This window comes from Oryza sativa, chromosome 4 (assembly GCF_034140825.1).
Source record: "Oryza sativa Japonica Group chromosome 4, ASM3414082v1".
In the NCBI taxonomy this organism is placed as follows: Eukaryota; Viridiplantae; Streptophyta; class Magnoliopsida; order Poales; family Poaceae; genus Oryza; species Oryza sativa.
In genome coordinates, this window is record NC_089038.1 from 718,131 (window position 1) to 739,650 (window position 21,520).

General features: G+C 44.4%; 2 protein-coding genes across 2 annotated transcripts; both read right to left on the reverse strand.

The window, feature by feature from the left end:
• Nucleotides 1-1,581: 1,581 nt before the first annotated feature.
• On the reverse strand, nucleotides 1,582-8,016 carry LOC4334938 (uncharacterized). Its single transcript, XM_015778227.3, has 13 exons — nucleotides 7,873-8,016; nucleotides 7,661-7,782; nucleotides 6,414-6,534; nucleotides 6,236-6,317; nucleotides 6,079-6,149; nucleotides 4,890-4,931; nucleotides 4,608-4,732; nucleotides 3,765-3,858; nucleotides 3,023-3,285; nucleotides 2,842-2,950; nucleotides 2,654-2,759; nucleotides 2,478-2,564; nucleotides 1,582-2,004 (listed from the first exon to the last, which is right to left on the reverse strand). The coding sequence occupies exons 1-13, from the start codon at nucleotides 7,968-7,970 to the stop codon at nucleotides 1,897-1,899; spliced, it is 1,428 nt and encodes a 475-aa protein (XP_015633713.1). The 5' UTR covers nucleotides 7,971-8,016; the 3' UTR covers nucleotides 1,582-1,896.
• Nucleotides 8,017-9,950: 1,934 nt separating this feature from the next.
• Nucleotides 9,951-20,040, reverse strand: LOC136356034 (uncharacterized). Its single transcript, XM_066309422.1, has 3 exons — nucleotides 19,696-20,040; nucleotides 19,276-19,647; nucleotides 9,951-10,046 (listed from the first exon to the last, which is right to left on the reverse strand). Exons 1-3 carry the CDS (start codon nucleotides 20,038-20,040, stop codon nucleotides 9,951-9,953), a joined length of 813 nt encoding a protein of 270 aa, XP_066165519.1.
• Nucleotides 20,041-21,520: the final 1,480 nt, after the last annotated feature.

Here is a 21,520-nt window from a genome sequence, read left to right on the forward strand (position 1 = left end):
GTTTAACTTATGGCTATCATTTCATGTGGTTATATTTTGAATCAGATTAAGTAATTTCATATAGTGGTGGAGTACATTATGTTTAACATGCTGATCAAAGGATTTTTCCTAAAGGAGTTATGGTCTAACTTTGATGAAAGTGCAAAGTAGGCTAAGTGGTATGCTATTTCCAGACTTCTAACTAAGTGGTATATAAGTATATTACATTCGAATTTAATTTTTTTTTTTGTGGTTGGTTGTATCGTGATCCTAAGTGTGAAAAAACATTCGAAAAATAAAACAAAAATAAAAAAGTTGCAACTCCATATAGAGAAACAGGAATGGAGGTGAGGGGTGGGGGTGCTGGCGCCCTCCTCCTTGGGGTGGCGCCACCCATGCTGGCGCCCTCCTCCTGCCACGTCGATTCGCTTGTGCCACGGTGACAGGAGGACGGCGCCAGAGAGGCTGGACGACGGCGCCAGCCACTCTGGCGCCCCAAAAAGGATCATTTATGGGATAAGTTTTTCTAGGAGTCTATTTGCGAAATAAATTTTTTAAAAGGACCAAAATGTGAAAAATCCGGCATGAGACGACGGCTGCCGTTTTTTTTTTTTTTTGGAAGCAAACCGGCTAAACTTTATTCATCCAAGATAGTTACATTGTTCATCAACGAGTCTAAAATAAAACTAGGGGGCTCATCGACCCAAATACAATGTCTCATACTGTCGAGCTCTTCTAGCTAGGTTGTGAGCCACCTGATTCGCCTCCGCGTTGGTTTTGCCGGCCGCGTTGGCTCCGCCTGCCGAACGCTACCTCCTGTCCTGCTTAACTGTACAATTTATTTGTCCCAGTTCGAATTATAGACAGAACTCGCTACGCCTTCCGTCCTACGATATACCGTGCCATTGACTTTTCGTATAATTTTTGACTATTTATTTTATTTAAAAATTTATATAAATATTATTTATCTGGTTGTGTCTTGTTTTATCATTAAAGAAACTATATTGTTAACTTAAAGTTTTATATATTTGTACTAATTTTTAATAAAGTATTTTTAGGGGACTTAATTTGCCAAAAATAAAAGGGAAAGAAATGTAGCATCTCAATCATGGGCAACCAGAATAATGGAACAATTTGGCAATTTTTTCTAGTAACTCACGTAGATCTAACCAAACTTATGCTGTCCCAGGCAAGTTGCCAAACAAATAAATATACAAAGTCGTTAACTTTTCCTATAAAGTTTGACTATTCATTTTATTTAAAAAAATTATATGAAATTTATATAAATATCATTCTCTTTTTAGAGAAAAATATCATTCATTTTGTTGTGACACATATTATCATCAGATAAAATATGATGTTGACATATAGTTTTACATATTTATCCTAAGTTTTTTTAATAAGATGAATGATCAAATGTTATGAGAAAAGTCAACGATGTCATACATTTTAAAAATGATGTAGTATTATGACCTAATCTAAGCCTTCATCAATATAAATATTAGAAACAAGGAAAACGAGGGCATTAGGGATATACCATAACTTTCCATTTCCCCTTATTTGAGTAGTTAATAGAACAGGATTCTGAAGCACACCAGTTAGTTAACAAATAGTAAGTAGCACACCTTAACAAATATCTCAAAGTCCACAAGCGTTTCAATTTGGTTGATAAACAAACACAACATTGTTATGTAAGCTACATGGATTTGGTGTACATGCTCATTTCATTTTCTTCTAGAACTCGCACTAGTTATTCTCTATATGCGCACCAATTTCTACTAATCACATAAGTCGCTTCAGCATAAAAGTTGGCTTCTCTGGACTACAAAATTGTGTCTATTGTTTCAGGTTACCGTGTAAAATGGTGACCATATTTTAATTCCAAGGATAGAAGCACGCATTGACGGGCTTGGTCATTCACTTGCTTCCATTACATGCATCGCCATTGTGTATCCTAATGCCACTCAAAATATAACCACCAAATGCATTCATTTGCATGTGTGGATGAGTTCGTGATGGAAGGACCTGTAACAAGGAAAGGGAATACCGTAATAAGTTCCAACAGCTATTTCTTAGAAGTTGTGGACAGCAGTAAAATAAAAATTCTGCGAAAACCGGAAAAGCGATAAAAGATTTGTTGGATGTCATCATGTCAAAGCAATAACCTTATCTTTCTTGTGTCTCATATAATAGTAAATAAAATCTGTTTCTAAATATGTTGATGCTATTGTTATAAGCAAAGTTAGTGGGCATATCATGCATAGTAGAATGACAAAAGGAATTTGCATTGTAACCAGCCCTATTAGAATAGCCTTGACAATTCCATATGTACTTTCAAATATTCAATTTACTCTTTGCAATTTAGCTGCCAGCTAAACATAACTTGTGAAATAGTCTTTGGTTATGTGCACATTGGTAAGAAAAACCATGCCATAACTCAGGAACAACAATTTCAGGTCTAACTTCCTCATTGCTAATGTACTGAGCAGAGCACTGACCTGGTATTCACGAAGCCAGGGTTCAGAAATTTGTAATCCGAGAGCCATTTTTGATACTTGCAAGCTGTGCATGCATGTTGCGAGAGGCTGCATGAAGGCAATAGAAAAACACACACATATTTTACATAGGAAGCAGAAATCATGATTAAAAAAAATTGAAGCTAAGAAAGATTTACCTGAAGGTATTGGTGATAGATAGCAAATGGAGCTGAATAAGACAAGAGGGGAAGCAGATCAGCAACAAAACTTTCAACATCATGCCCCGGAGCAGCAACAATCAAACTGCATCAACATGAAATCAGTTTATCAATGAGAATATGTAGCTATTAGTGCAGTTTTCTTCAACAATAATTTACAGTGTTACCTGCTAAATCCATGTTCACTCCAATATTTCATCCTCTCTGGTGATGGTGCCTTTCCTGCCTTGAGTGATTTGGGACCTATTGAACTTCCATCCTCATCTCCTTTACTATCTACAGACCAACACAGCATCAAATAAGTCACAAATGTATACTTTTTTCATGTTAGTGCTATCAGTTGCTTACCTAAAGAAGAATTGCCATCCTGATTAATGTGCTCATCCAATAAGGGCTCAGGGATATCTATATCAATAGATTGTTCTTTAGGTGACTGTGTTTTCTCATCTGGTACTGCTGTGTCAGTTGGTTGTGGTACAGATGGCTGAGTATTCTCCACTGGTACTGCAGTGGGCTCTTGTGCCTCACCCTGAATGCTATCATTAAGACCAGAAGACACATCGACAGAGTTTTGCAAGGAGCAGAGGTCACTTAGTGGTGCCTGAACAATCCTGAAAGGTAAGCTTATCAAAATATTACCTGCTATAGCCCAACTCTTAAGCACCACTTCAACAACATAATGGGTGTTTCCTACTTTAGTAATAACTTCAAAGGCTTCACATGGACCTCTATAAGTTCAAATGAGAATATAATAGTTCTACATGGCACTAATCATGGTATAAAATTAGATGAACATATAAGTAATATTATAGTTCGCCCTAATTGCTCAAGAACAAAGATTATTTCATGATACAAGAAGTGAAAGACAGTGTATTGTATTATATCTGAGAAATGCAACCACGATTCAATAAGCAATAGTTGTGTAAGAACTGCATAGCTAGAAAAATATATAACCATTTTGCACTTTTTACTATTTCCTTAACATAATCCAGTATAGATGTAAAATTAGCACATATTTATTTCAGGAGCCCTCTAATTAAAACTTCTTTTATCATCAGAAAATCCACATAATGCTAAATAAAGAAATTACCTGGTAGTCATGTCACTGCTCAAATTATACATCCTTATAATGTCTATGGAGCTAGCAGCAGATCCAAGATATGTGCTGCAAACATACCCAGTACCTGTAATACAGAGAAAATCACTAAAAATAATCTTTACTCATAAAAGCAGCTTTGGGGGTCATAGTACTCTACGAGAGTACAGCCATCCCCACTCCAGAAGACATTTTGCAGCTGAATACATGTACAGGTGTGCTTTGAAAGATTTATAAATAAAATTGAATTATCTGCATACGTGTATATAGGTGTCTGATTGATCTCATACAATCCTGTGTATACAATTTCAATCTTTTTATTCAAAAATTTGGCATTTTAATTTAAGATCTTCTAAAATATTTATACAACATCCCTCACAATAGCAGGCACTGTGATAGTGGCAACTAACAAATAGATGCATTATAATAGAGATGCTTAGAAAAACCTGAAAATCAGTTCTAATTCGTATATGAATATATATGAGCACGTTTCAAGTTCATGGGTGCCTGTAGCTTCTGTACATAGTGAATATACATTGAGCGCTTGTAGCAACAGGCAGTGTGACTTAAGGAATAGATAACTACATGCATATCACTTGTTATTGAATACACCAACTAAAATAAATGACATTTCTACGTCCACTGACTGAAGTTATGGTGAGTAGAACTAGCAATCTAGCATTCTCAAAAACAAGCAGGTAAAGAGTAATGCATTTTCAGCAAAAGCTATTACATGAGGCATATACATGCGTACGGTTGAATTATATTAAATTTGTTAATGTACATGTAATTTAATCTACTGGTATCAGTAAAATAAAAAAAGTAGGAATATGTTACCTCCTAAGCGTTCAGCTACAGCTCCAACTACTAAACCTCCAACCATATCAACCACAAGGACATCCGAATATGGACCAACATTTGCCATAGACAACAAGAGGGACAGTGCATCAACTCGCATAAACCTAGAAAGGAAAGAATATAGTAACTAAGGGTTGTGCTATGTGTAATTTGCTTGTTTTAGAAAAGCAAGGTATATGCATATGAGCCAAAAGTAATACTGAAATGGAGTATAATGGCAATGCCAATAAGGGATTGCAAATGAACTAGCAAAATATTTACCCTGTTCGAGCTGGGCTTTTCTTGAAATATGTCTCACAAATGCTGCAGCATTGAAAGGAAAAAAGAAAGGGTCAGATAAATATGCGCACCTTCTAGATAAGCATCTGGCAATCAAATTGTAATGTGCAACGCATTTCACAGATCAGATGTAAGGAGTTAGTTCAAGATCAGGCATTCAGGGCAACTTTCTTGAAAAAACACTTCATTTGATATTATATTTTGCATTGGTAATGAGGAGAAAAAAATATCAAAAAGCCAACAAGCATCATACTCCCATTATCTTTAAGATGATGTTAAAAAAACTTGGTCTTGTTCTCAACAGATGTTTTTTAGGCTTTCTTAGGTAGTCTTTTTTCCCTTCGATGTGCTTTATTCTTACTGGCATTAGGAACAAAAATTGAATTTGTGGGTGGACTTGGTGCTTCCTGTTGGAGCTACATTAAAGAGGAGTAAATAGGTCATAAAGAGAAGAACTGATTAGCACCTTGTTTTGTATTTTAGAGGCTACAGTGACATTCAAACAACAAAAGTACTAATTACTACCTCCATATTTTAATGTATGACGCAGTTGACTTTTTATCCAACGTTTGACCATTCGTCTTATTCAAAAAATTTATGTAGTTATTATTTATTTTATTGTGACTTGATTCATCATTAAATGTTATTTAAGATGGTATAAATATTTTCATATTTACACAAAAAATTTGAATAAAACGAATGGTCAAACATTGTTCAAAAAGTCAATGACATCATACATTAAAATACGGAGGGAGTACTAAACATAATGGGAGCAGAGCATATTTCATTCAATCAAGTGGAAAATTTATAATAAAAACAAAGATTGTTTTCCTGGTTGTGCTATACTCCTAATCTGAAGCAATCTTCCATTGACACGATAATTTTAAAAAGCTGTTTCACAAACTTCAATCACATATTCAGCATAGGGACTTATTTCGAACCCGGACAATTTTCTGTTCCTGCTATTCAAACTGTTTCCAATTGAAATTTCTGCAAAAAGATGTTGTGAAATTCCTGTGTTCCAAATGGGGCTTAAAGTGGATATGCAACCTTGCAGTTAAATTAAGAGGGTAAAAGATGATTCTCTAAATGATAAAATGTGAATAGATAATATTCATTTCTAGAATGATATAGCATATTCCCAACTACAAGGAAACGATAGAAGGATTACCTTCGGGTAGAGGGGCGCCGTAAAAGCACTTTGGGTGCATATTTCTTCTGTTTCTTTAGTTTGTATTTCTCCTGTAATCAGAATTATTGAACCAATTCAATCCCCAGTGTTCTTAGAAAAAAAGTAATGAAGCAACTAGACAACAAATTATACTAACTTGGGAAAAAAGGGTCTTCTTCCCAAATGTGGAGCTATTTGCTATCAAAGCTTCTACAATCTCATCACCACTTACACCATCTCTGTTTTGGACAATCAAACAGTACATAAATCATGATTTGGAATCATTTACACAAAACAATCAAGCATAGCTTACTCAAAGATAACTGAACCCTCACCTCTTCATTGCCTCTATGTCATCGCTAGATAAATTCTGTGCTGTATTATTATCGACAAGAGATCTATTGTCCCTAGTTTCATCCTGCGAGGGACCATCAGCAGCATCTTGCGTTGTATCATCTATGTGTAAATGGGAACCATTGTTACAAACAAGAAATAGTACAAACTATGAACTATATCGATGAGTACACGAACTGATCAAAAACCATGTGTAAGATAACTCAACTAGAACAATATTTGTAGCAGGACATTTTTTTAAAAAGGATAAGCTAATTGACTTTGAGAGTACTTTTTCTCAATTGCACCACCACCACCATTCGTCCTAAATGTGGAACAGTGGAAGTAAGAAGAGAGGGAACGTGTGGAAGGGAATAGAACTTGATTACAATTTTGAAACAAATTGGTGTCCTGATGAGAGGGAATGTGTCCTGATGAAACAAGGCATGTTTTAACTCATACTTTAGTTTTCTTAGAAAATGGTTTAACATAATAAATTTAAATTCTTCGATTATACTATTTTCCAGATATTGCTTGCGTTATGGAAACGGTGGCTTTATTAGATACAACTGCACATGGATGTCACCTTGCAAATGTATATGTTATTTTTTTTCCATGGGAGCTATGAAATTCCTTGTGAAACAACCCAACAAATTCTATGTGCTGCCTGCCAAAAGAGAGAACTGAACAATGTGAAATCATGCCTTGGTAACTACAGTGCATGTGTTAAGGTCCACATTTGTACATTTGGTAACTAGAACCCATCATTAAATCAAAATCTTAGCAGACTATAAGCAATGACAATTGACACATCACAGTCCAACATATGCACACCAGCCCTGAAATTCTGAAACAACTAGAGCCTAATTAAGAAGTCACCATCCTATATAGGGTGAAGCTGGATGAAAGGTGATGTAAAAAAGAAAAGAAAAGGAAGGAAAAGAACTGAAGAAGAGTGCAAACTACAGATGAACTCACAATTTACATAACGTTTCACCAAATCTAACTCCTGTATAAGCTATAAACCGATACAAGTTCGGCTGATTGCAGACAAAGAAATAACTAAACTAAACTAGTGAACAATACGACATCAAGTCAAATGACAATCCCCTGCTTCAAGTATTCACTACTACTAGCAATTAGTTCAGTTCTGAGCACTCGTTCAGTACTGTGCGGGTCTAGCCCACAGCGAATGCAGGAGCAAACAAGCAGTACAAAAAGGAAATCACCCCCATCGGGCATTGCATACCGCGAGAAGATGGGGCGTCGGCGCAGGGGACGAGGCCGGAGGGGCCGACGCTGAAGAGGGAGCCGAAGGGGCGACCGACGAGCGGCTGCAGCGAGCAGGTCCTGTTCCCCACCTTGACCGTCCTGCACGACCGGAAGAGAGGGAAATCAGGTCTAGGGTTTTTGGGGGGGAAGGGAGGAGACGCGAGGTCGAGGAGGAAGGGAGGTGCGGACGCGGCGGGGGTGAGGCGGAAGAAGGCGAGGCGGTCGCCGTCGTTGATGTCGAGGAGGACGCTGCAGCCCTCCCATGCCTCCCGGGGAATCGCCGCCATTTTTTATTTTTGGAGGGGATGCAGCGGCGGAGAGGAGAGGAGAGACGAAGCAGAGGAGAGATGGAGAGGGGAGGGTTTTAGGGAGAGGTAAGAGCAGGTACAATAGCGGAATAACTAGCTATAAATATATTTTAATAAGATAAAAGATGATAGAAAAGAATGACGGACTACATATCTGTAGCTAGCTGTAGCACGGATTTCAAGATACAATATGTGTATGGCAGGTGAGACCATATATTAATAGTATAGTAAGCAACTATTGTATGAATTGACTATTACATTGATTATAGATGAATTGGAGCTAGTAGTGGGCTATACTATTAAACTTGCTCTAACCGGGGTTGGCTTTGCTTTACCATTCCCTCGGCACGGAAAACGAAACAGTTAATTATAGCGTGATTAATTAAGTATTATCCCAAAATGTAATAACTTTTGACTATGAATCTGGATATAAATACTTATATTTTGGGACGGAGGGAGTAGCTAGTAATTTTTAAAAGAAAAATTGATCCATTTGACCGCCATCTCAAATCCACGATTCCATATATGCACCTTAATCGATGAGGAAATAATAAGGAAATCCATGATTCCATATATGTTTGCAAGCTGGAGTATAGCTTGCAATTTCCATAGAAGCACTGCTCCTTTCCTTTTCTCTACCTCCAGAGTATATATATGGAAGTTATAAATAATTGGCTTGCTTCCATGCATGCATACACATTGTTCATGGTGGGTTGGTCCATCATAATCGGTCGTCCAAATCCGACCCCGACTCGGTTCTTGTATACATACGGTGCTATATATGTGATCGATCGCTGCCTCCTGCTGATTCATATATCAATTGATTTGCTCTTCACCTGCTCATCGATCTGCATCCATCCATCGCTACTGCGATCGAGCTGCTCTCGCCGCCGGCCGCCGCCGCCCATAGCCGACATGTCCGACGACATCAGCATCGACTGCGGCGACTGCGACTGCGACTGCTGCGACTGCGGTGACTGCGACTGTTGCTGCTGCTGCTGCGACTGCGACTGCAGCATCGACGAGTGCTGCAGCTCGCTCTGCGACGCCGTGGCGTCCTTCTTCAGCCGCCTCTTCTGCTGCTGCTGCTGCTGCGGGGAACCACGGCGGCGTGACAGTGACAAGCGCAAGAGGCGGCCGCCGGTAACCACGGAGAGCACAAGTGCCACCACGTCGGAGTCGGAGGTCGACCCGTCGTCGTTCTCCCTGCCGCGGCTGCTGATGCCGGCCAACGAGGACATCACCACTCGCTGCCCATTGCGCCACCAACAATATTATGCCGGGGTTCGTCGTGAAAAGGAGACCGCGGCGGCGGCGGCGGTCGAGCCGTTGGTGGCGGAAGCTGATCGATCGCCGGCCCGGACGTAGTATATATACGTAGTAGCGGTCGCCGGTGCAACGCACAAGTAACGTCCACCATATATATCAGCAGAATTGATAACCGGCGGGGGCTTTCAGGATGCGACGTACGACGGCGTGCTCGCCGGCGCCGGAGCTTCGTCTGTCGATCGACGGCGGCAGCTGCACCGGCCGGTTTTTTACCTGCACGAAGTACTGGCTAGCTTGCTTTCAAAAAAAAAAAAGTACTGGCTAGCTAGCATACATATATGAGGAATTTTGTAGTCGTTGCCTCCTTAGGAAAGTACCTCAATTTTACACTAAAATTTTTGATATCTTGAGATACTTTATATTTTAATGTACCAAATTTTATAACAGAAAATTCTTAAGGATGATAAAATCCCAATAAATTTTTACCGTCAAGCATGTGTATCCTGGTACCAATTCTAGGACGTTGAGTGGGCAGTACCGAACGGCTGGAACCGTGAGATTGTACTGGTGAAAAAGGGTGGGAGGTGGGAGGGCGTAAAATTGTATTTTTCGTGTTGGTAATACAAAACTTATTTTTCAAATCCTGAGGCTGCCATGTCTGGAGACGGCATCCACGGAGAAATTCTATCATTAGAGGTGGCTAGCTGGGTTCGTGCAATCGCCGGCGGCGATGGCGGCGCTCCAGGAGCCAGAAGTGACGGTGTAGCGGTGCTCAAGGAGGGAGTACTACATAAACAAGGACAATATGTTCACCAATATGGTCAGAATGCTATGTATACATGTGCACGTCCAATTAATTCCAAAAGTGGTTTTTCGTAACAAGACAAGCATTACATATTTTAGGTAATGTAAAGTTTGGTATCCCGAATATATCCGTCGTAAAATACAACTACTACCGGATCGGATATGTATTTGGACAAATTTTGAAATGGAGGGGCTGGAACGGTCCTATACAGGCCTACTCTACTAGGCATGCATTACCCATCTTTATCTATATCCGCACCATTTACGGAGGATAAATGTAAATATGAAATTGTCCATTTGAGATTTGGATATGGGATACCATCTTTATCCACTATACACATACCCATTAGACATCATATCCTTTAGGTATGAATAAAACTTGGGATCTAAAATTTAAACCCGCGTTCACCTTATAAGAATGGTCAAGTTTGGTTGAATTTTACATAGATAATTATCACATATAAAAAGCAATTATATACAACTTTTAAGCCATTTTATGCAATATGTATGTGGGAGTACCCGTATAGGTATTTTTCATATTATATGCCTTTATATTTATTCGATAATGATAGAATCCGGTCGACCGGGTGGAGGGAGCAAAAATCGGATGCTCTCCGCCTTCGCCCCCCGCCCGCGGTGCATGCCGCTGGGCCCCACCACAGTGCTTGCCCCCACCTGCAACAAATCAACTACATATTTTGGAAACTCTCTATTAAGGGAATTTGATTTATTTTTTATTCCATCAAAAAATGTTTCACCTAGTTGTAGCGCCCGTTCCGTCGTGGCGCCTAGCGGGAAAATTATCTCTTTAAAACCCTAATTGCGAAATTTGTTTCTTTGCTTGTTGTCTAGTGTTCGTGCCATCTCAAGATCTCAATCCCCGATCTATCGTCGAGTTCAATTCCGAATCCAATTCCTTCCAAATCGAATTCCTCCGCAAAAGTCTAGTTTGCCTCCCCCGGGTTCGATGGGCCGAATCCAGCTCGGCCCATCTCTCCCCCGGCCCCCCCTCTCTCCCTCTCTCTCTCCCTCTCTCTCTCTCCCTCTCTCGCTTTCCCCGGCGCGTTCCCCCCCCCCGCTCGCTGCTCGCGCGTTCGAGAGCCGCCCCGAGCGCCTCTCTCCCCGCTTCCCCTCCGTCCCGCCCGCGCGCCGCGCGCGCGTGCGCGGGAGTCGCCCGCGCCGAGCGCCCCTCCCCTCGCGCGAGCTCCCCGCTCGCAAAGCCGCTTCCCGCGCGCCGTGTTAGCGTGCGCGCGCCCGCGCGGACGCCGCCCGTTGTTTCCCGCGCGCGCGCGCCGAGTGGCCGACCGCCCAGTCGCCGCCGTCGTCAGCGCCTGCCGCGCCTGTCGCCCGTGTCGTCGCGCCGCTCCAAACCATCTCACCGTCATCGCCGTCGTCATCCCCCGGCCCCGCCACTCCGCGCGCAAGCCGCCAAGAGGCGGAGGCCGAGCTCTCCCTTCCCTCTGCCGCGTCGCCCCGCCCCCTCCTCCTTTTCCCGAATCAGCAAAGGGGCGAGCCCCCCTTTCTCTCCCTCCTTTTCCTCTTTTTTCTCCCCTTTTTCCCCTCTCGCCGGCGTCATCCTCCTGTCGCCGTTTTGGCCGCTAGCCGGAGCGCCAGCTCGCGCCCTTGACCGCGCAAGTCGGTTCCCAAACCGACATTGCCGCCCCCTATAAACCCCAGCCTCCCCTTTCCCCTCCTCTCCCATTCGCCTCCGCGCCATTGCCGCCGCTCCCGTGCTCTGCCTCGCCTCCGCCGTCCATCGCCAAGCGCCGGGAGAGCCGGTGCGTTCGTGGACGCGGAAGGGGACTCCGGGCGCGCCCTCTTTTCCCTCTTCCTCGGCCCGAGGCTGGAGAGATCACTCCCGCGCCGTCGGCCTCTCGTCTCTGCGCCCCGTCCCGCACGGTAGTGCCTCCCTCCGTTTTCCCTCCTCGCTCCATCTCCTCCCCCTAGCTTTCGGTAGTAGCTTGAGTAGACTCCCCGTAGTTAGCCGGCGCCGCCCTGACCGTTGCCGTCGCTCGCCGTGTGCTCGCCGCCGTCGCCGCCCGAGCTCCGTAGCACCCGCTCGTCGCCGGCCTCGCTCGGCGTAGTTCCGCCCAATCCGACGATAGCGTCGAGTTCCCGTGGCCGCGTAGATGCTCTCACCGCCGGGAATCGACCCCTCGTAGCTTCGTCGCCGTTTTCCCCTTCTCCCGCCGCCGGTTGCCGCCGCCGCAATCCGCCGCCGTCGAGCAACCCCCGGCAAATCCGAGCCGTTGGCTCGTCTCCCCTCGTCCCGTGCAACCGCCCAGTGTGCTCGCTTTTGCCCGTATCACCGTGAGTCGCTCCGCCGCTCGCCGCTGTCGTCCGCCGTCCGTTCCGGCCGGCGTCGTCGTCTACCTCCCGCCAGCCCGCGTGGCTGCCACGTAGGCGCCACGTCGGCGCCACCTCGGCCGCGACCGGATCAGCCGACCCGGCCAGCCGCTCCCTCCGCGTGCGCGCGATCCACCGCGAGCCGTGAGGCTGCGCGTGGGCCCGCCGCACCTGCGTCCACCGCGGACCACGCGCATGCACCGCGTCCCGTCCCCGCCCGCGCGCGTGCGTCGCATGCTCCCTCCGCACGGTGAGCCGAGCCGCTGACAAGCGGGTCCCACCCGGGACCGCGCGTGGTGAGCCCGGTCCACCGGCTCTCTCTCTCCTCCCTCTCGCGCGCGCGCGAGTTTGGGCCGCCTTGGGCCGGCCGGCCCATTTAGCTCGGCCGGACCGCTCCATTTCTCTTGGGCCGTGCCCTAGCCGTCCGAGAAAAGTCTATATTTCCTCCCTCCCTTCTTTTCTTTTTCTTTTCCAAAAAGGATTTAATTAAATCCTTTTCCTTTAGATCAAAAATTCAATAATCTTAGAAATTCAATATCTTCCCAACCGTAAATCCGTTTGACTCCGTTCAACTTCCAAAATTTCCCAAATCTCGAGATCTATCTAGTGGCACGCTTAGAGGTCATTAATAGGGCTTTATTTTCGCTGTTTGTTGAGTTGTCCCGTTTCGCGTGTAGTTTCGGAGCCCGAAGACCCGCAGTGCGAGGATTTCGAGGATCAAGCTCCAGATCTCGAGCAAGGCAAGCCACCTTTGAACATCTTGAGCCTATAATTGAAATTTAATTATATTGCTTGCAAAACATTATGCATTGATAGGATCGCACTAAATCTTTTGTCCCATCTGCAAGACAGATTGGCGGACTTACCTAACTTGTTGCATTTGATCCTTCCATTGTTAATTGCCATACTATGTCCCCTTGTAACCACCTAGTTGCACCTCGATATTCGTGCACTCTGTGCGAGTATCGACGGTCGCCTTCAAACTTAAAATCTGAGTAACAACTTGGGTAAAACTGGAGTTTTACAAAAGACTTGGAAAACCCGACACCTGGGTCGGTGCTTGCGAACTAAATGAATTTCCAAAACCGCGGACCGGGGAACGTACCGGGCGTACGGTTTCCCGCTCTCGCACTTAAGGACCGATTCCTTGGAATTTCATCCAAACATAAGACAAGTACGACCACATGGGTGGAATGGGACACCCCTGGCTGAGTAACTAGCTTATCAGGGGAGCCTTGATGCCGAGAGACATGTGGATTCGCCGGGGTGGTGTCGGGGAGGACCCCTGGGCTTCCTGGCACAGTATGGTCTGGGACCTAACCTGTTGTTGGTCTGGGACCCCTCTCGTCGGCATATGGTAAACCTGTATCGGCTTTCGAAATGCCTTGTCATGAAAGCTTGGAGGTCTCCCGACGTGGCTGATCCCCACGGGCTGGGTGATCCGGGTTAGTAATGTCGTGTGGGTAAAGTGTACCCCCTCTGCAGAGGTTAACAAACTGTTCGAACAGCCGTGTCCACGGTCATGGGCGGATGTGAGGTGATTCCTAGCGTAGTTTTGTTTGACTACTGCTTGTGAAATTGCTATTGTGAAAATGGGTTCGATGTTTGAAAAATCAGCAGCTGACGGGATCAGCTAGGCCCGGGTGGCCGTTTGAAAAATTGTTGGCCCGGGTGGCCGTTAGAAAAGTTGTTGGCCCGGGTGGCCGTTTGAAAAGCTGTTGGCCGGGTGCCAACCCTGTTTCAAGATCTAAAGACTGATACATTGCACATACTCCGACCGGACGAGACGCACTGTCTCATCCGTGTCGTTTGAGAAGCACTCACTTAGACTTTTTAAAAAAGAGTTCAAACAAAATCAATTACGAAAACAACAGCCTTTCCTTGAAGCCTGCATTAAACACATAATTCCCCTGGCTTGCTGAGTACTCCCGTACTCACCCTTGCTCTATATAAATAATCCCCCCCAGTTGCTGAAGAAGATGAAGCGGATCCTGCTGACGAGGAGTTCTTCCAGGAGCAAGCCGGCTACGATGAGTTTTAGGGTTTCGGCCTAGTTCCCAAGTCGCGCCTGTGATGATTGGTCCAAGTCCTGGCTTCCGCTTTCCTTTTGTAATGCAGTTGTGAGCTCGGGATCTGTCCGCAGCCCAACATGACTGTACTCCTACTCTATAATAAAGAGACCTCTGTTGCTGTGATATTCTGTCTCCCTGTGATACCAGCACTGTTTCCTGGGACTGGTATCGATTAACAGGTTAATTTGGAGCGTCACGGGCTAGTTCCGGTCGGGACTAGTTCGGGGCGTGACACTAGTGTACTCACAATGTTTCACTATGTATAGATCTAATGTTACAGTGAACTGAAATATTCCATTACAATAAAAAAACCCACATATTTTAGAAACCCCCTATTAAGGGAATTCGTTTTATTTCTTATCCACCGAAAAATGTTTCACCTAGTGTACTTATAATGTTTCACTATGTATGGATCAAATGTTGCAGTGAACTGAAACATTCTTTCGCTATTTACTGAAACATTGTTTTATATAAAGTGAAACAACACCCGATTTAAACGAGTGAAACATTTTCGATTTACTTAGTGAAACAATTCCGATATACCTAGTGGAACATCGTGCAACATTTAAAAATAGTTCAATAATAAGCTAAAAAAACTTTTCGTCGGAATATATCCATGTGTGGTATTGTTTTGAAGATTTAATTGCAACGAATTTAATGGTGCAATCGGATCATGATTTGGATAAGTAATTTAAGAGAAAAATCAGTTTAAAGTAGTTTTGCACGTAAATCGGGCGCTGACGTCGTGCTGACGTCTGCGTCTGATTTTTCTCCAAATCGATCGTGCGCCCGACCCGTAGAGTCGTCCATATTTATTGGATATAGAACCCACTTTATTTAGGAAATTAACGTAAGTTCATTTTAAAATGGGTAAAACATGAAAATTAGAGAATCAAACAATTATTCTGATCTTATTTCATGAGCTTAAGCCTTTTTGACTGGGTTGACCGAAGAGAAGGCCAACCGATTCAGAATAAAACTTTACATTAAGATTTTCAAGAAAATAACAATACAAAATTTTAGTGTAGATTTACATCGACAAGATCGCCTCCTATCGATAAGCTTAACAAGCCTCAAGTTTTTTGAACAATCGAACATATATGAATCTCACTAGCTAGCAAATTAACTCAATTTGAACCAGGCAGTACGACAAATCAACAATTAACAAAACTGTGTGAAATCATTGTCATAATTAATATTTATGATGAACAATTGGCTATGCAAATGATTTAATCAAAGAATTGGTTTGAAAAGATGTGTGGATGTTAGTGTGAGAGCGTGTTACTAATGTGGGTCAGGTTGTGATATCTGTGCTCAGAAACGGTTGTTTTGTCTGATTGCGTGCAGGTGACTTGAGGTCAGTCTTGGTCAATGGTGAGGACCGGGACTATGTTCAGGGAGGAACAGAGGTAGTGCGGTCGGGATACCATATGAAAAGGTGACTGGAGATAGGATTCTTGGAGGTCAACTTCGGTTAACGGTGGGGATTAGGACTAGACTCAGGGAGGAGTTGAGATCCAGACGGTCAAGGATACCGGGTGACGAAGTTGGATATGAGATAACACACGGTGGATGGACACTGTGTGGAAGAGATCTTCGCAACGGGCTTCACGAGGTGTGCGTGCAAGCGTCGGTGTTCGCAAAGGATATCGGAAGAAATTGGATTGGAGTATATAGCGCTACAGTACGGCGAGGTACTGTAGCATACATATGTGTGTGTACTGTGGCGAGCAGTACATGCGTTTGTACATGATGTATGATGTATGCATGCCGTGGCATGCATGTGTGTTGGTTCTGGTCTGTTGGGAGGCCGAGCAGGCCCAGGCGTCGGCCCACGCGGGACGAGCGAGAGCCGTACTGTCACGTACAGTCTATTACTTGTAATCTTGAGGGATGTATGGTAGACTATTCCTTTGGGTTGGGCCTGGTATTCTGGGCTGAGTGAGTTGTAATGCCTATATAAGGCGAAGCCACTGTTGAGGTGGGACATCTGAGAAGTAAAATCAAAATCAAACACTCATCTACCTTGTCTTTTCCTACCTCCGAAATCCCCTTTCTGCTGCTCCCTTCCGAATCTCGGAAGCTTCCAGTGCATCTCACTGGGCGTGCCGCCGGTGTAGGTCGCGAGTTCGTGACAATTTTGGTCCAGAGCCATCGATCTCCGAGCGGGCTGGCGAGGAAGAAGATGAATCCCACCCTCACCGGGCGCATGGCGGAGGCGAAAGGCGAGATGGAGTCTCTCTCGGCGAAGATGTGTTGACGAAAAAATCGAACACACCAGCCTGGGAGATCTGCTTAGTTCCAGTGCAGGTTCAAAAGTTGGTGAGATGCGGGCGTGCCAGTCAGTTTGATCCTGCAACTGACAAGATATGCAAACAGCAGATAAAACAGCCGATCGGCTGACAAGCCGATGGAGTAATTCCAGCCGATAGCCGATATTAGCCGATGCCGATTCCAGCCAATGTTGATAGGGTTTTGAGCAATCGACTATATGTAGATAATGATATAAAGGCAATCGGCTGATGATAATATAATGTAATATCAATATAATTCAGTAGAAACCAATCGGCTAACAATATAATGTAATAGAACAAATACTGATCCAAAGGGTAAACAATACATCGGCTGGAGGTCCGATGTCATAAAATCCACAGGATTAGATAAATCAATGAAACCTTTGTTGTCATCGGCTAAATCCAACTTATATATACAATCCTTATAAGCCGATGCAACGTCCAGATAATTCATCGGCTGAAACCCCGATGAAACCCTTATTGGCAGTTAACAAGCAGGCTAGAGATTATGGTTCTAAGCACGACTTAGTAGATCAAACTTAACTGACGCAGCACTAAGTATGAAAAGAAACACAATATCTAGACAATCAAGCCCTTAACTGATTTTCAGGGTGGTAGATGCCTAAGCTAATCTAATCTAGTAAAACAATTTAGCCGATATCGGCAGAAACCCTAAAGCGAGAGACAGCCGATAGAGCTAAATTGAGATGCTAGGACTAGATTAACATAGACATATGATAAATAGCCAGGCAAATATGTTATCCAAACCAGAGCAATCCAAGAGGTCAAAGCGATGCAGCCTTGAACGACGCCGACGTAGATGACAGATTCACCAGGGCCCGACGGAACGTAGGACTTACCCCTTCGCCGGAGATCGAACCGAACCGATGCAGCCCAGCGTCAGGTGCCCAAATTCCGCCGTATGATAAATAAAAAGGTAGAAAAGGTAAAAGGTGGCGATGCGCCGAATTGTATTGATTGTGATTTTTATTCATTATATAGACCCCGGGTGTACATATTTATACCCATGGGTTAATACAAGTCCTTGTTGGACAAGAAAGAAACTATCCTAAAGATAAAAGGAAAACATAAAGTCCTTATCGGACTATAAACATACTTTCCTAAAGATAAAAGGAAACTAACAAACTATTCCTAATTAATAGATACAATTGCCTTCTTCGGATTCAATCCGCACGTGGCAATCCTCATGAAGCACTTTAAACAAACCCGACAATGGTTCCAACATCCCCTTGTCGGAATCAGCTACATCGGCTAACTTGTCCGATTTGATATCAGCCGATGCACACCATAGCCGATGCAGTTCCGAAGCCAATTTATACTCTGATTCTGTTACCAATTTCCTTCCAAATCTGCTTTGGTCTTAACTCCAAATTCGATGCATGATTTACCAAATTTCGTCGTTAACACATGCCCCCCAGTTTTGGAGTATGAGGACTCATGCTTCAAATGACGCTTCACCTTCATAGGTGGAGGGCTACGGGATTCCGCTGCCCCCTTCTTCTCCGATGCTGTTAATGGCCGGAGTAACCCCTTGCCATTCCCACCGCCAGGAGTTCGCACTCCCTGTATGCGGAATCGCTCCTCCTTTGGAGTGGATGGAGTAGCGGTGGGTGTGACATACTTATGGAGCACCTCATCCCCTGCCTTGGTGAATAGGGTGCCCACATAGCGCTCGGCGGGAGGCGGCGTAGCCTTCCCGTCATCTTGAAAAAGGCGACGTGCCTTTAAAATACCGAGCTCTCCCGTTGTCGGCAGTCGCACAGGCGAATCCCTTCGGATTTTGGTCTTTGTGACATGGTGAGGGGAGAGGGATCGCGCTACCGAACGCGGGGGGGGGGGGGGGGGGGGGGGGGGGGGGGCGAACGGGGCCGAGAAGGGAGCTCGCCGACGGGCTCCAAACTTGCTGGGGAGCCCGGCAATGTCGCAAGGGGCTGCGCCCACAGTGCGTTCACCCCTTCCATGGTGTAGTGTTCCACCGGGATCAATTGATTCGCCGGTGTTGACTCTCCGTCGAGATTGTAGGTGGAATTGGAGGAGGAGCCAATGTATGGGATCAAGGACTTGCCAGCCATTGGTGAGTTGTGGGTAGAGAATCAAGGAATTGAATTGAATTGGAGAGAAGAATGTGCAAAGGTGGAGAGAAGGAGGAAGGAGAAGTGTTCTGGTAAGATCCGAACGTTCTACCTCCAAAAGCGCATCTAAACAAACTAGGAACGAGTGGGGGAGACTGAAGTTCAAAAATGGGGGTGATCGGGCGCCGCCCTGGTTCGGCCGAACCCTGGTGGGTCCGGCTGGCCTCCATTTTTTTCCTAGGCCCACTAAAACCTAAACTAAGCATATAAATGACAACTATACAGGGTTTTAAACATGCAATAGATGAGATCATCATGGTTCATAATCGATTAATTCAATAATATCCACTTCTTCATCTAAAGTTTCATTTGGCTCAAGGAAAATCTTTAAGCGTTGACCGTTTACCTTAAATATGTTACCTGAGTCGTCGCGGAGTGTGATTGCCCCGTGCGAAGAGGTGTCGATGACGTCGAACGGTCCTTCCCATTTGCTGCGCAGTTTTCCGTGGCCAAAAAGCTTAACCCTGGAGTTGAACATTAGCACTTTGTCTCCTGGCTTGAATTTCTTGATTTTGATTCTTTTTTCATGCCAGCGCTTCGTCCTTTCTTTGTATATCTTCGCGTTGTGGTAAGCCTTCTCTCTCCATTCTTCAAGTTCAGCAATTTGCATTTTTCTCCATTCTCCTGCTCCTTCAAAGTCCATATTCCAGTTCCTGATGGCCCAATATGCTCTGTGCTCAAGTTCTACGGGTAGTCGACATGACTTCCCGTAAACTATCTGATATGGGGACATTCCAATGGGTGTCTTGTACGCTGTCTCGTAAACTATCTGATATGGGGACATTCCAATGGGTGTCTTGTACGCTGTCCGGTATGCCCACAGTGCGTCCGACAATCTATCCTTCCATCCTGTTCCCATTTTGTTGACCATATTCTGCAGAATATTCTTGATCTGTTTGTTTGATGTTTCTGCTTGACCACTGGTCTGTGGATGGTAAGGAGTGGCCACATTGTGTTTGGCTCTCATCTCTCGTAGGAGGTCTCGGAAGGTTTTGTCAATGAAGTGAGAACCTCCGTCACTTATGACCATTCTGGGGGTACCAAATCTTGGGAAGATGATTTCTGTGAACATCTTCCTGGCATGCCTCGCATCAGCGGCGCTGCACGGCATAGCCTCAACCTACTTGGAGACATAGTCGACTGCCACCAGAATGTACTCGCAGTTGCGAGACTTAGGAAAAGGTCCCATAAAGTCTATACCCCAAACATCGAATATCTCACCTTGCAAATTGTATGTGAGGGGCATTGCATCACGAGCAGTGATTCCTCCTTGCCTCTGGCAGCTTGTGCATCTTCTGACGAATTCTGTTGAGTCTTCGTACATTGTGGGCCAGAAGAAACCACTTTGCCAAATCTTGGCCTGGGTGCGGAATGCACCATAATGGCTACCATAGGGTGAGGCAAGGCATCGCTCTATGATCCTAAGTCCTTTATTAGTTGGCACACATCTTCGTAGTAAGCCATCGGAGCAGACCCGATATAGGTATGGCTCATCCCATATATGACGGCGATTTTCATACTTCAGTTTTCGTTGATTTTCCCCTGGTGGTATGTATTTGGATACCATGTAGTTTACTATGTTGGCATACCACGGGTTGGAGTCACGAACCGTCATCAGCATGTCGTCTCTTAAGAAATCATTTATCGGCTGTTCCTGCATGTCAGTGATCTGCAGCCTAGACAAGTGATCTGCTACGGAATTTTCTACTCCCTTTTTATCTTTAATTTCTAAGTCAAATTCTTGGAGTAGCAAAATCCATCTTAAGAGACGCTGTTTAGCATCTTTCTTAGTGAGCAGGTATTTCAAAGCAGCATGATCAGTATAAATTATCACCTTGGCTCCCACTAAGTAAGACCTAAACTTATCGATATCAAAAACAACCGTAGCAGCTCTTTTTCGGTAGTCGCATAATTCAACTGAGCTCCGGTTAGAGTTTTGCTAGCGTAACGGATTGCATGATGCTTTTTGTCCTTGGTTTGGCCCAAGACCGCACCAACAGCGAAATCGCTTGCATCACACATGATCTCGAAGGGCAGAGTCTAACCAGGAGGTTGAATGATTGGAGCAGAGACAAGTGCCTTTTTGAGAATTTCAAAAGATTTTAGGCACGCGCCATCAAACTCAAAGGGCGCATCCTTGGCCAACAGATTGGTCAGAGGTCGAGCGATTGTAGAAAAGTCTTTGATGAACCTTCTATAATTTTTTTAGCCAGCGTGTCCCAAGATGCCGCGGATTCCTTTGATGTTCACAGGAGGAGAAAGCTGATCTATAACGTCAATTTTAGCACGATCAACTTTGATTCCTCGTTCGGACACTCGATGCTCAAGAACTATCCCTTCACGGACCATGAAATGTCATTTTTCCCAATTAAGCACCAGGTCCTTTTCTTGACATCGTTGTAAGACTTTGTCTAAATTTTGTAGACATTGACCGAAAGTCTTTCCATAGACCGAGAAGTCATCCATGAAGACTTCCATGATGTCTTCGATCATGTCCGAGAAAATAGACAACATATATCTTTGGAAAGATGCAGGAGCGTTGCACAGTCCGAAAGACATCCTACGGTATGCATAGGTGCCGTACGGGCATG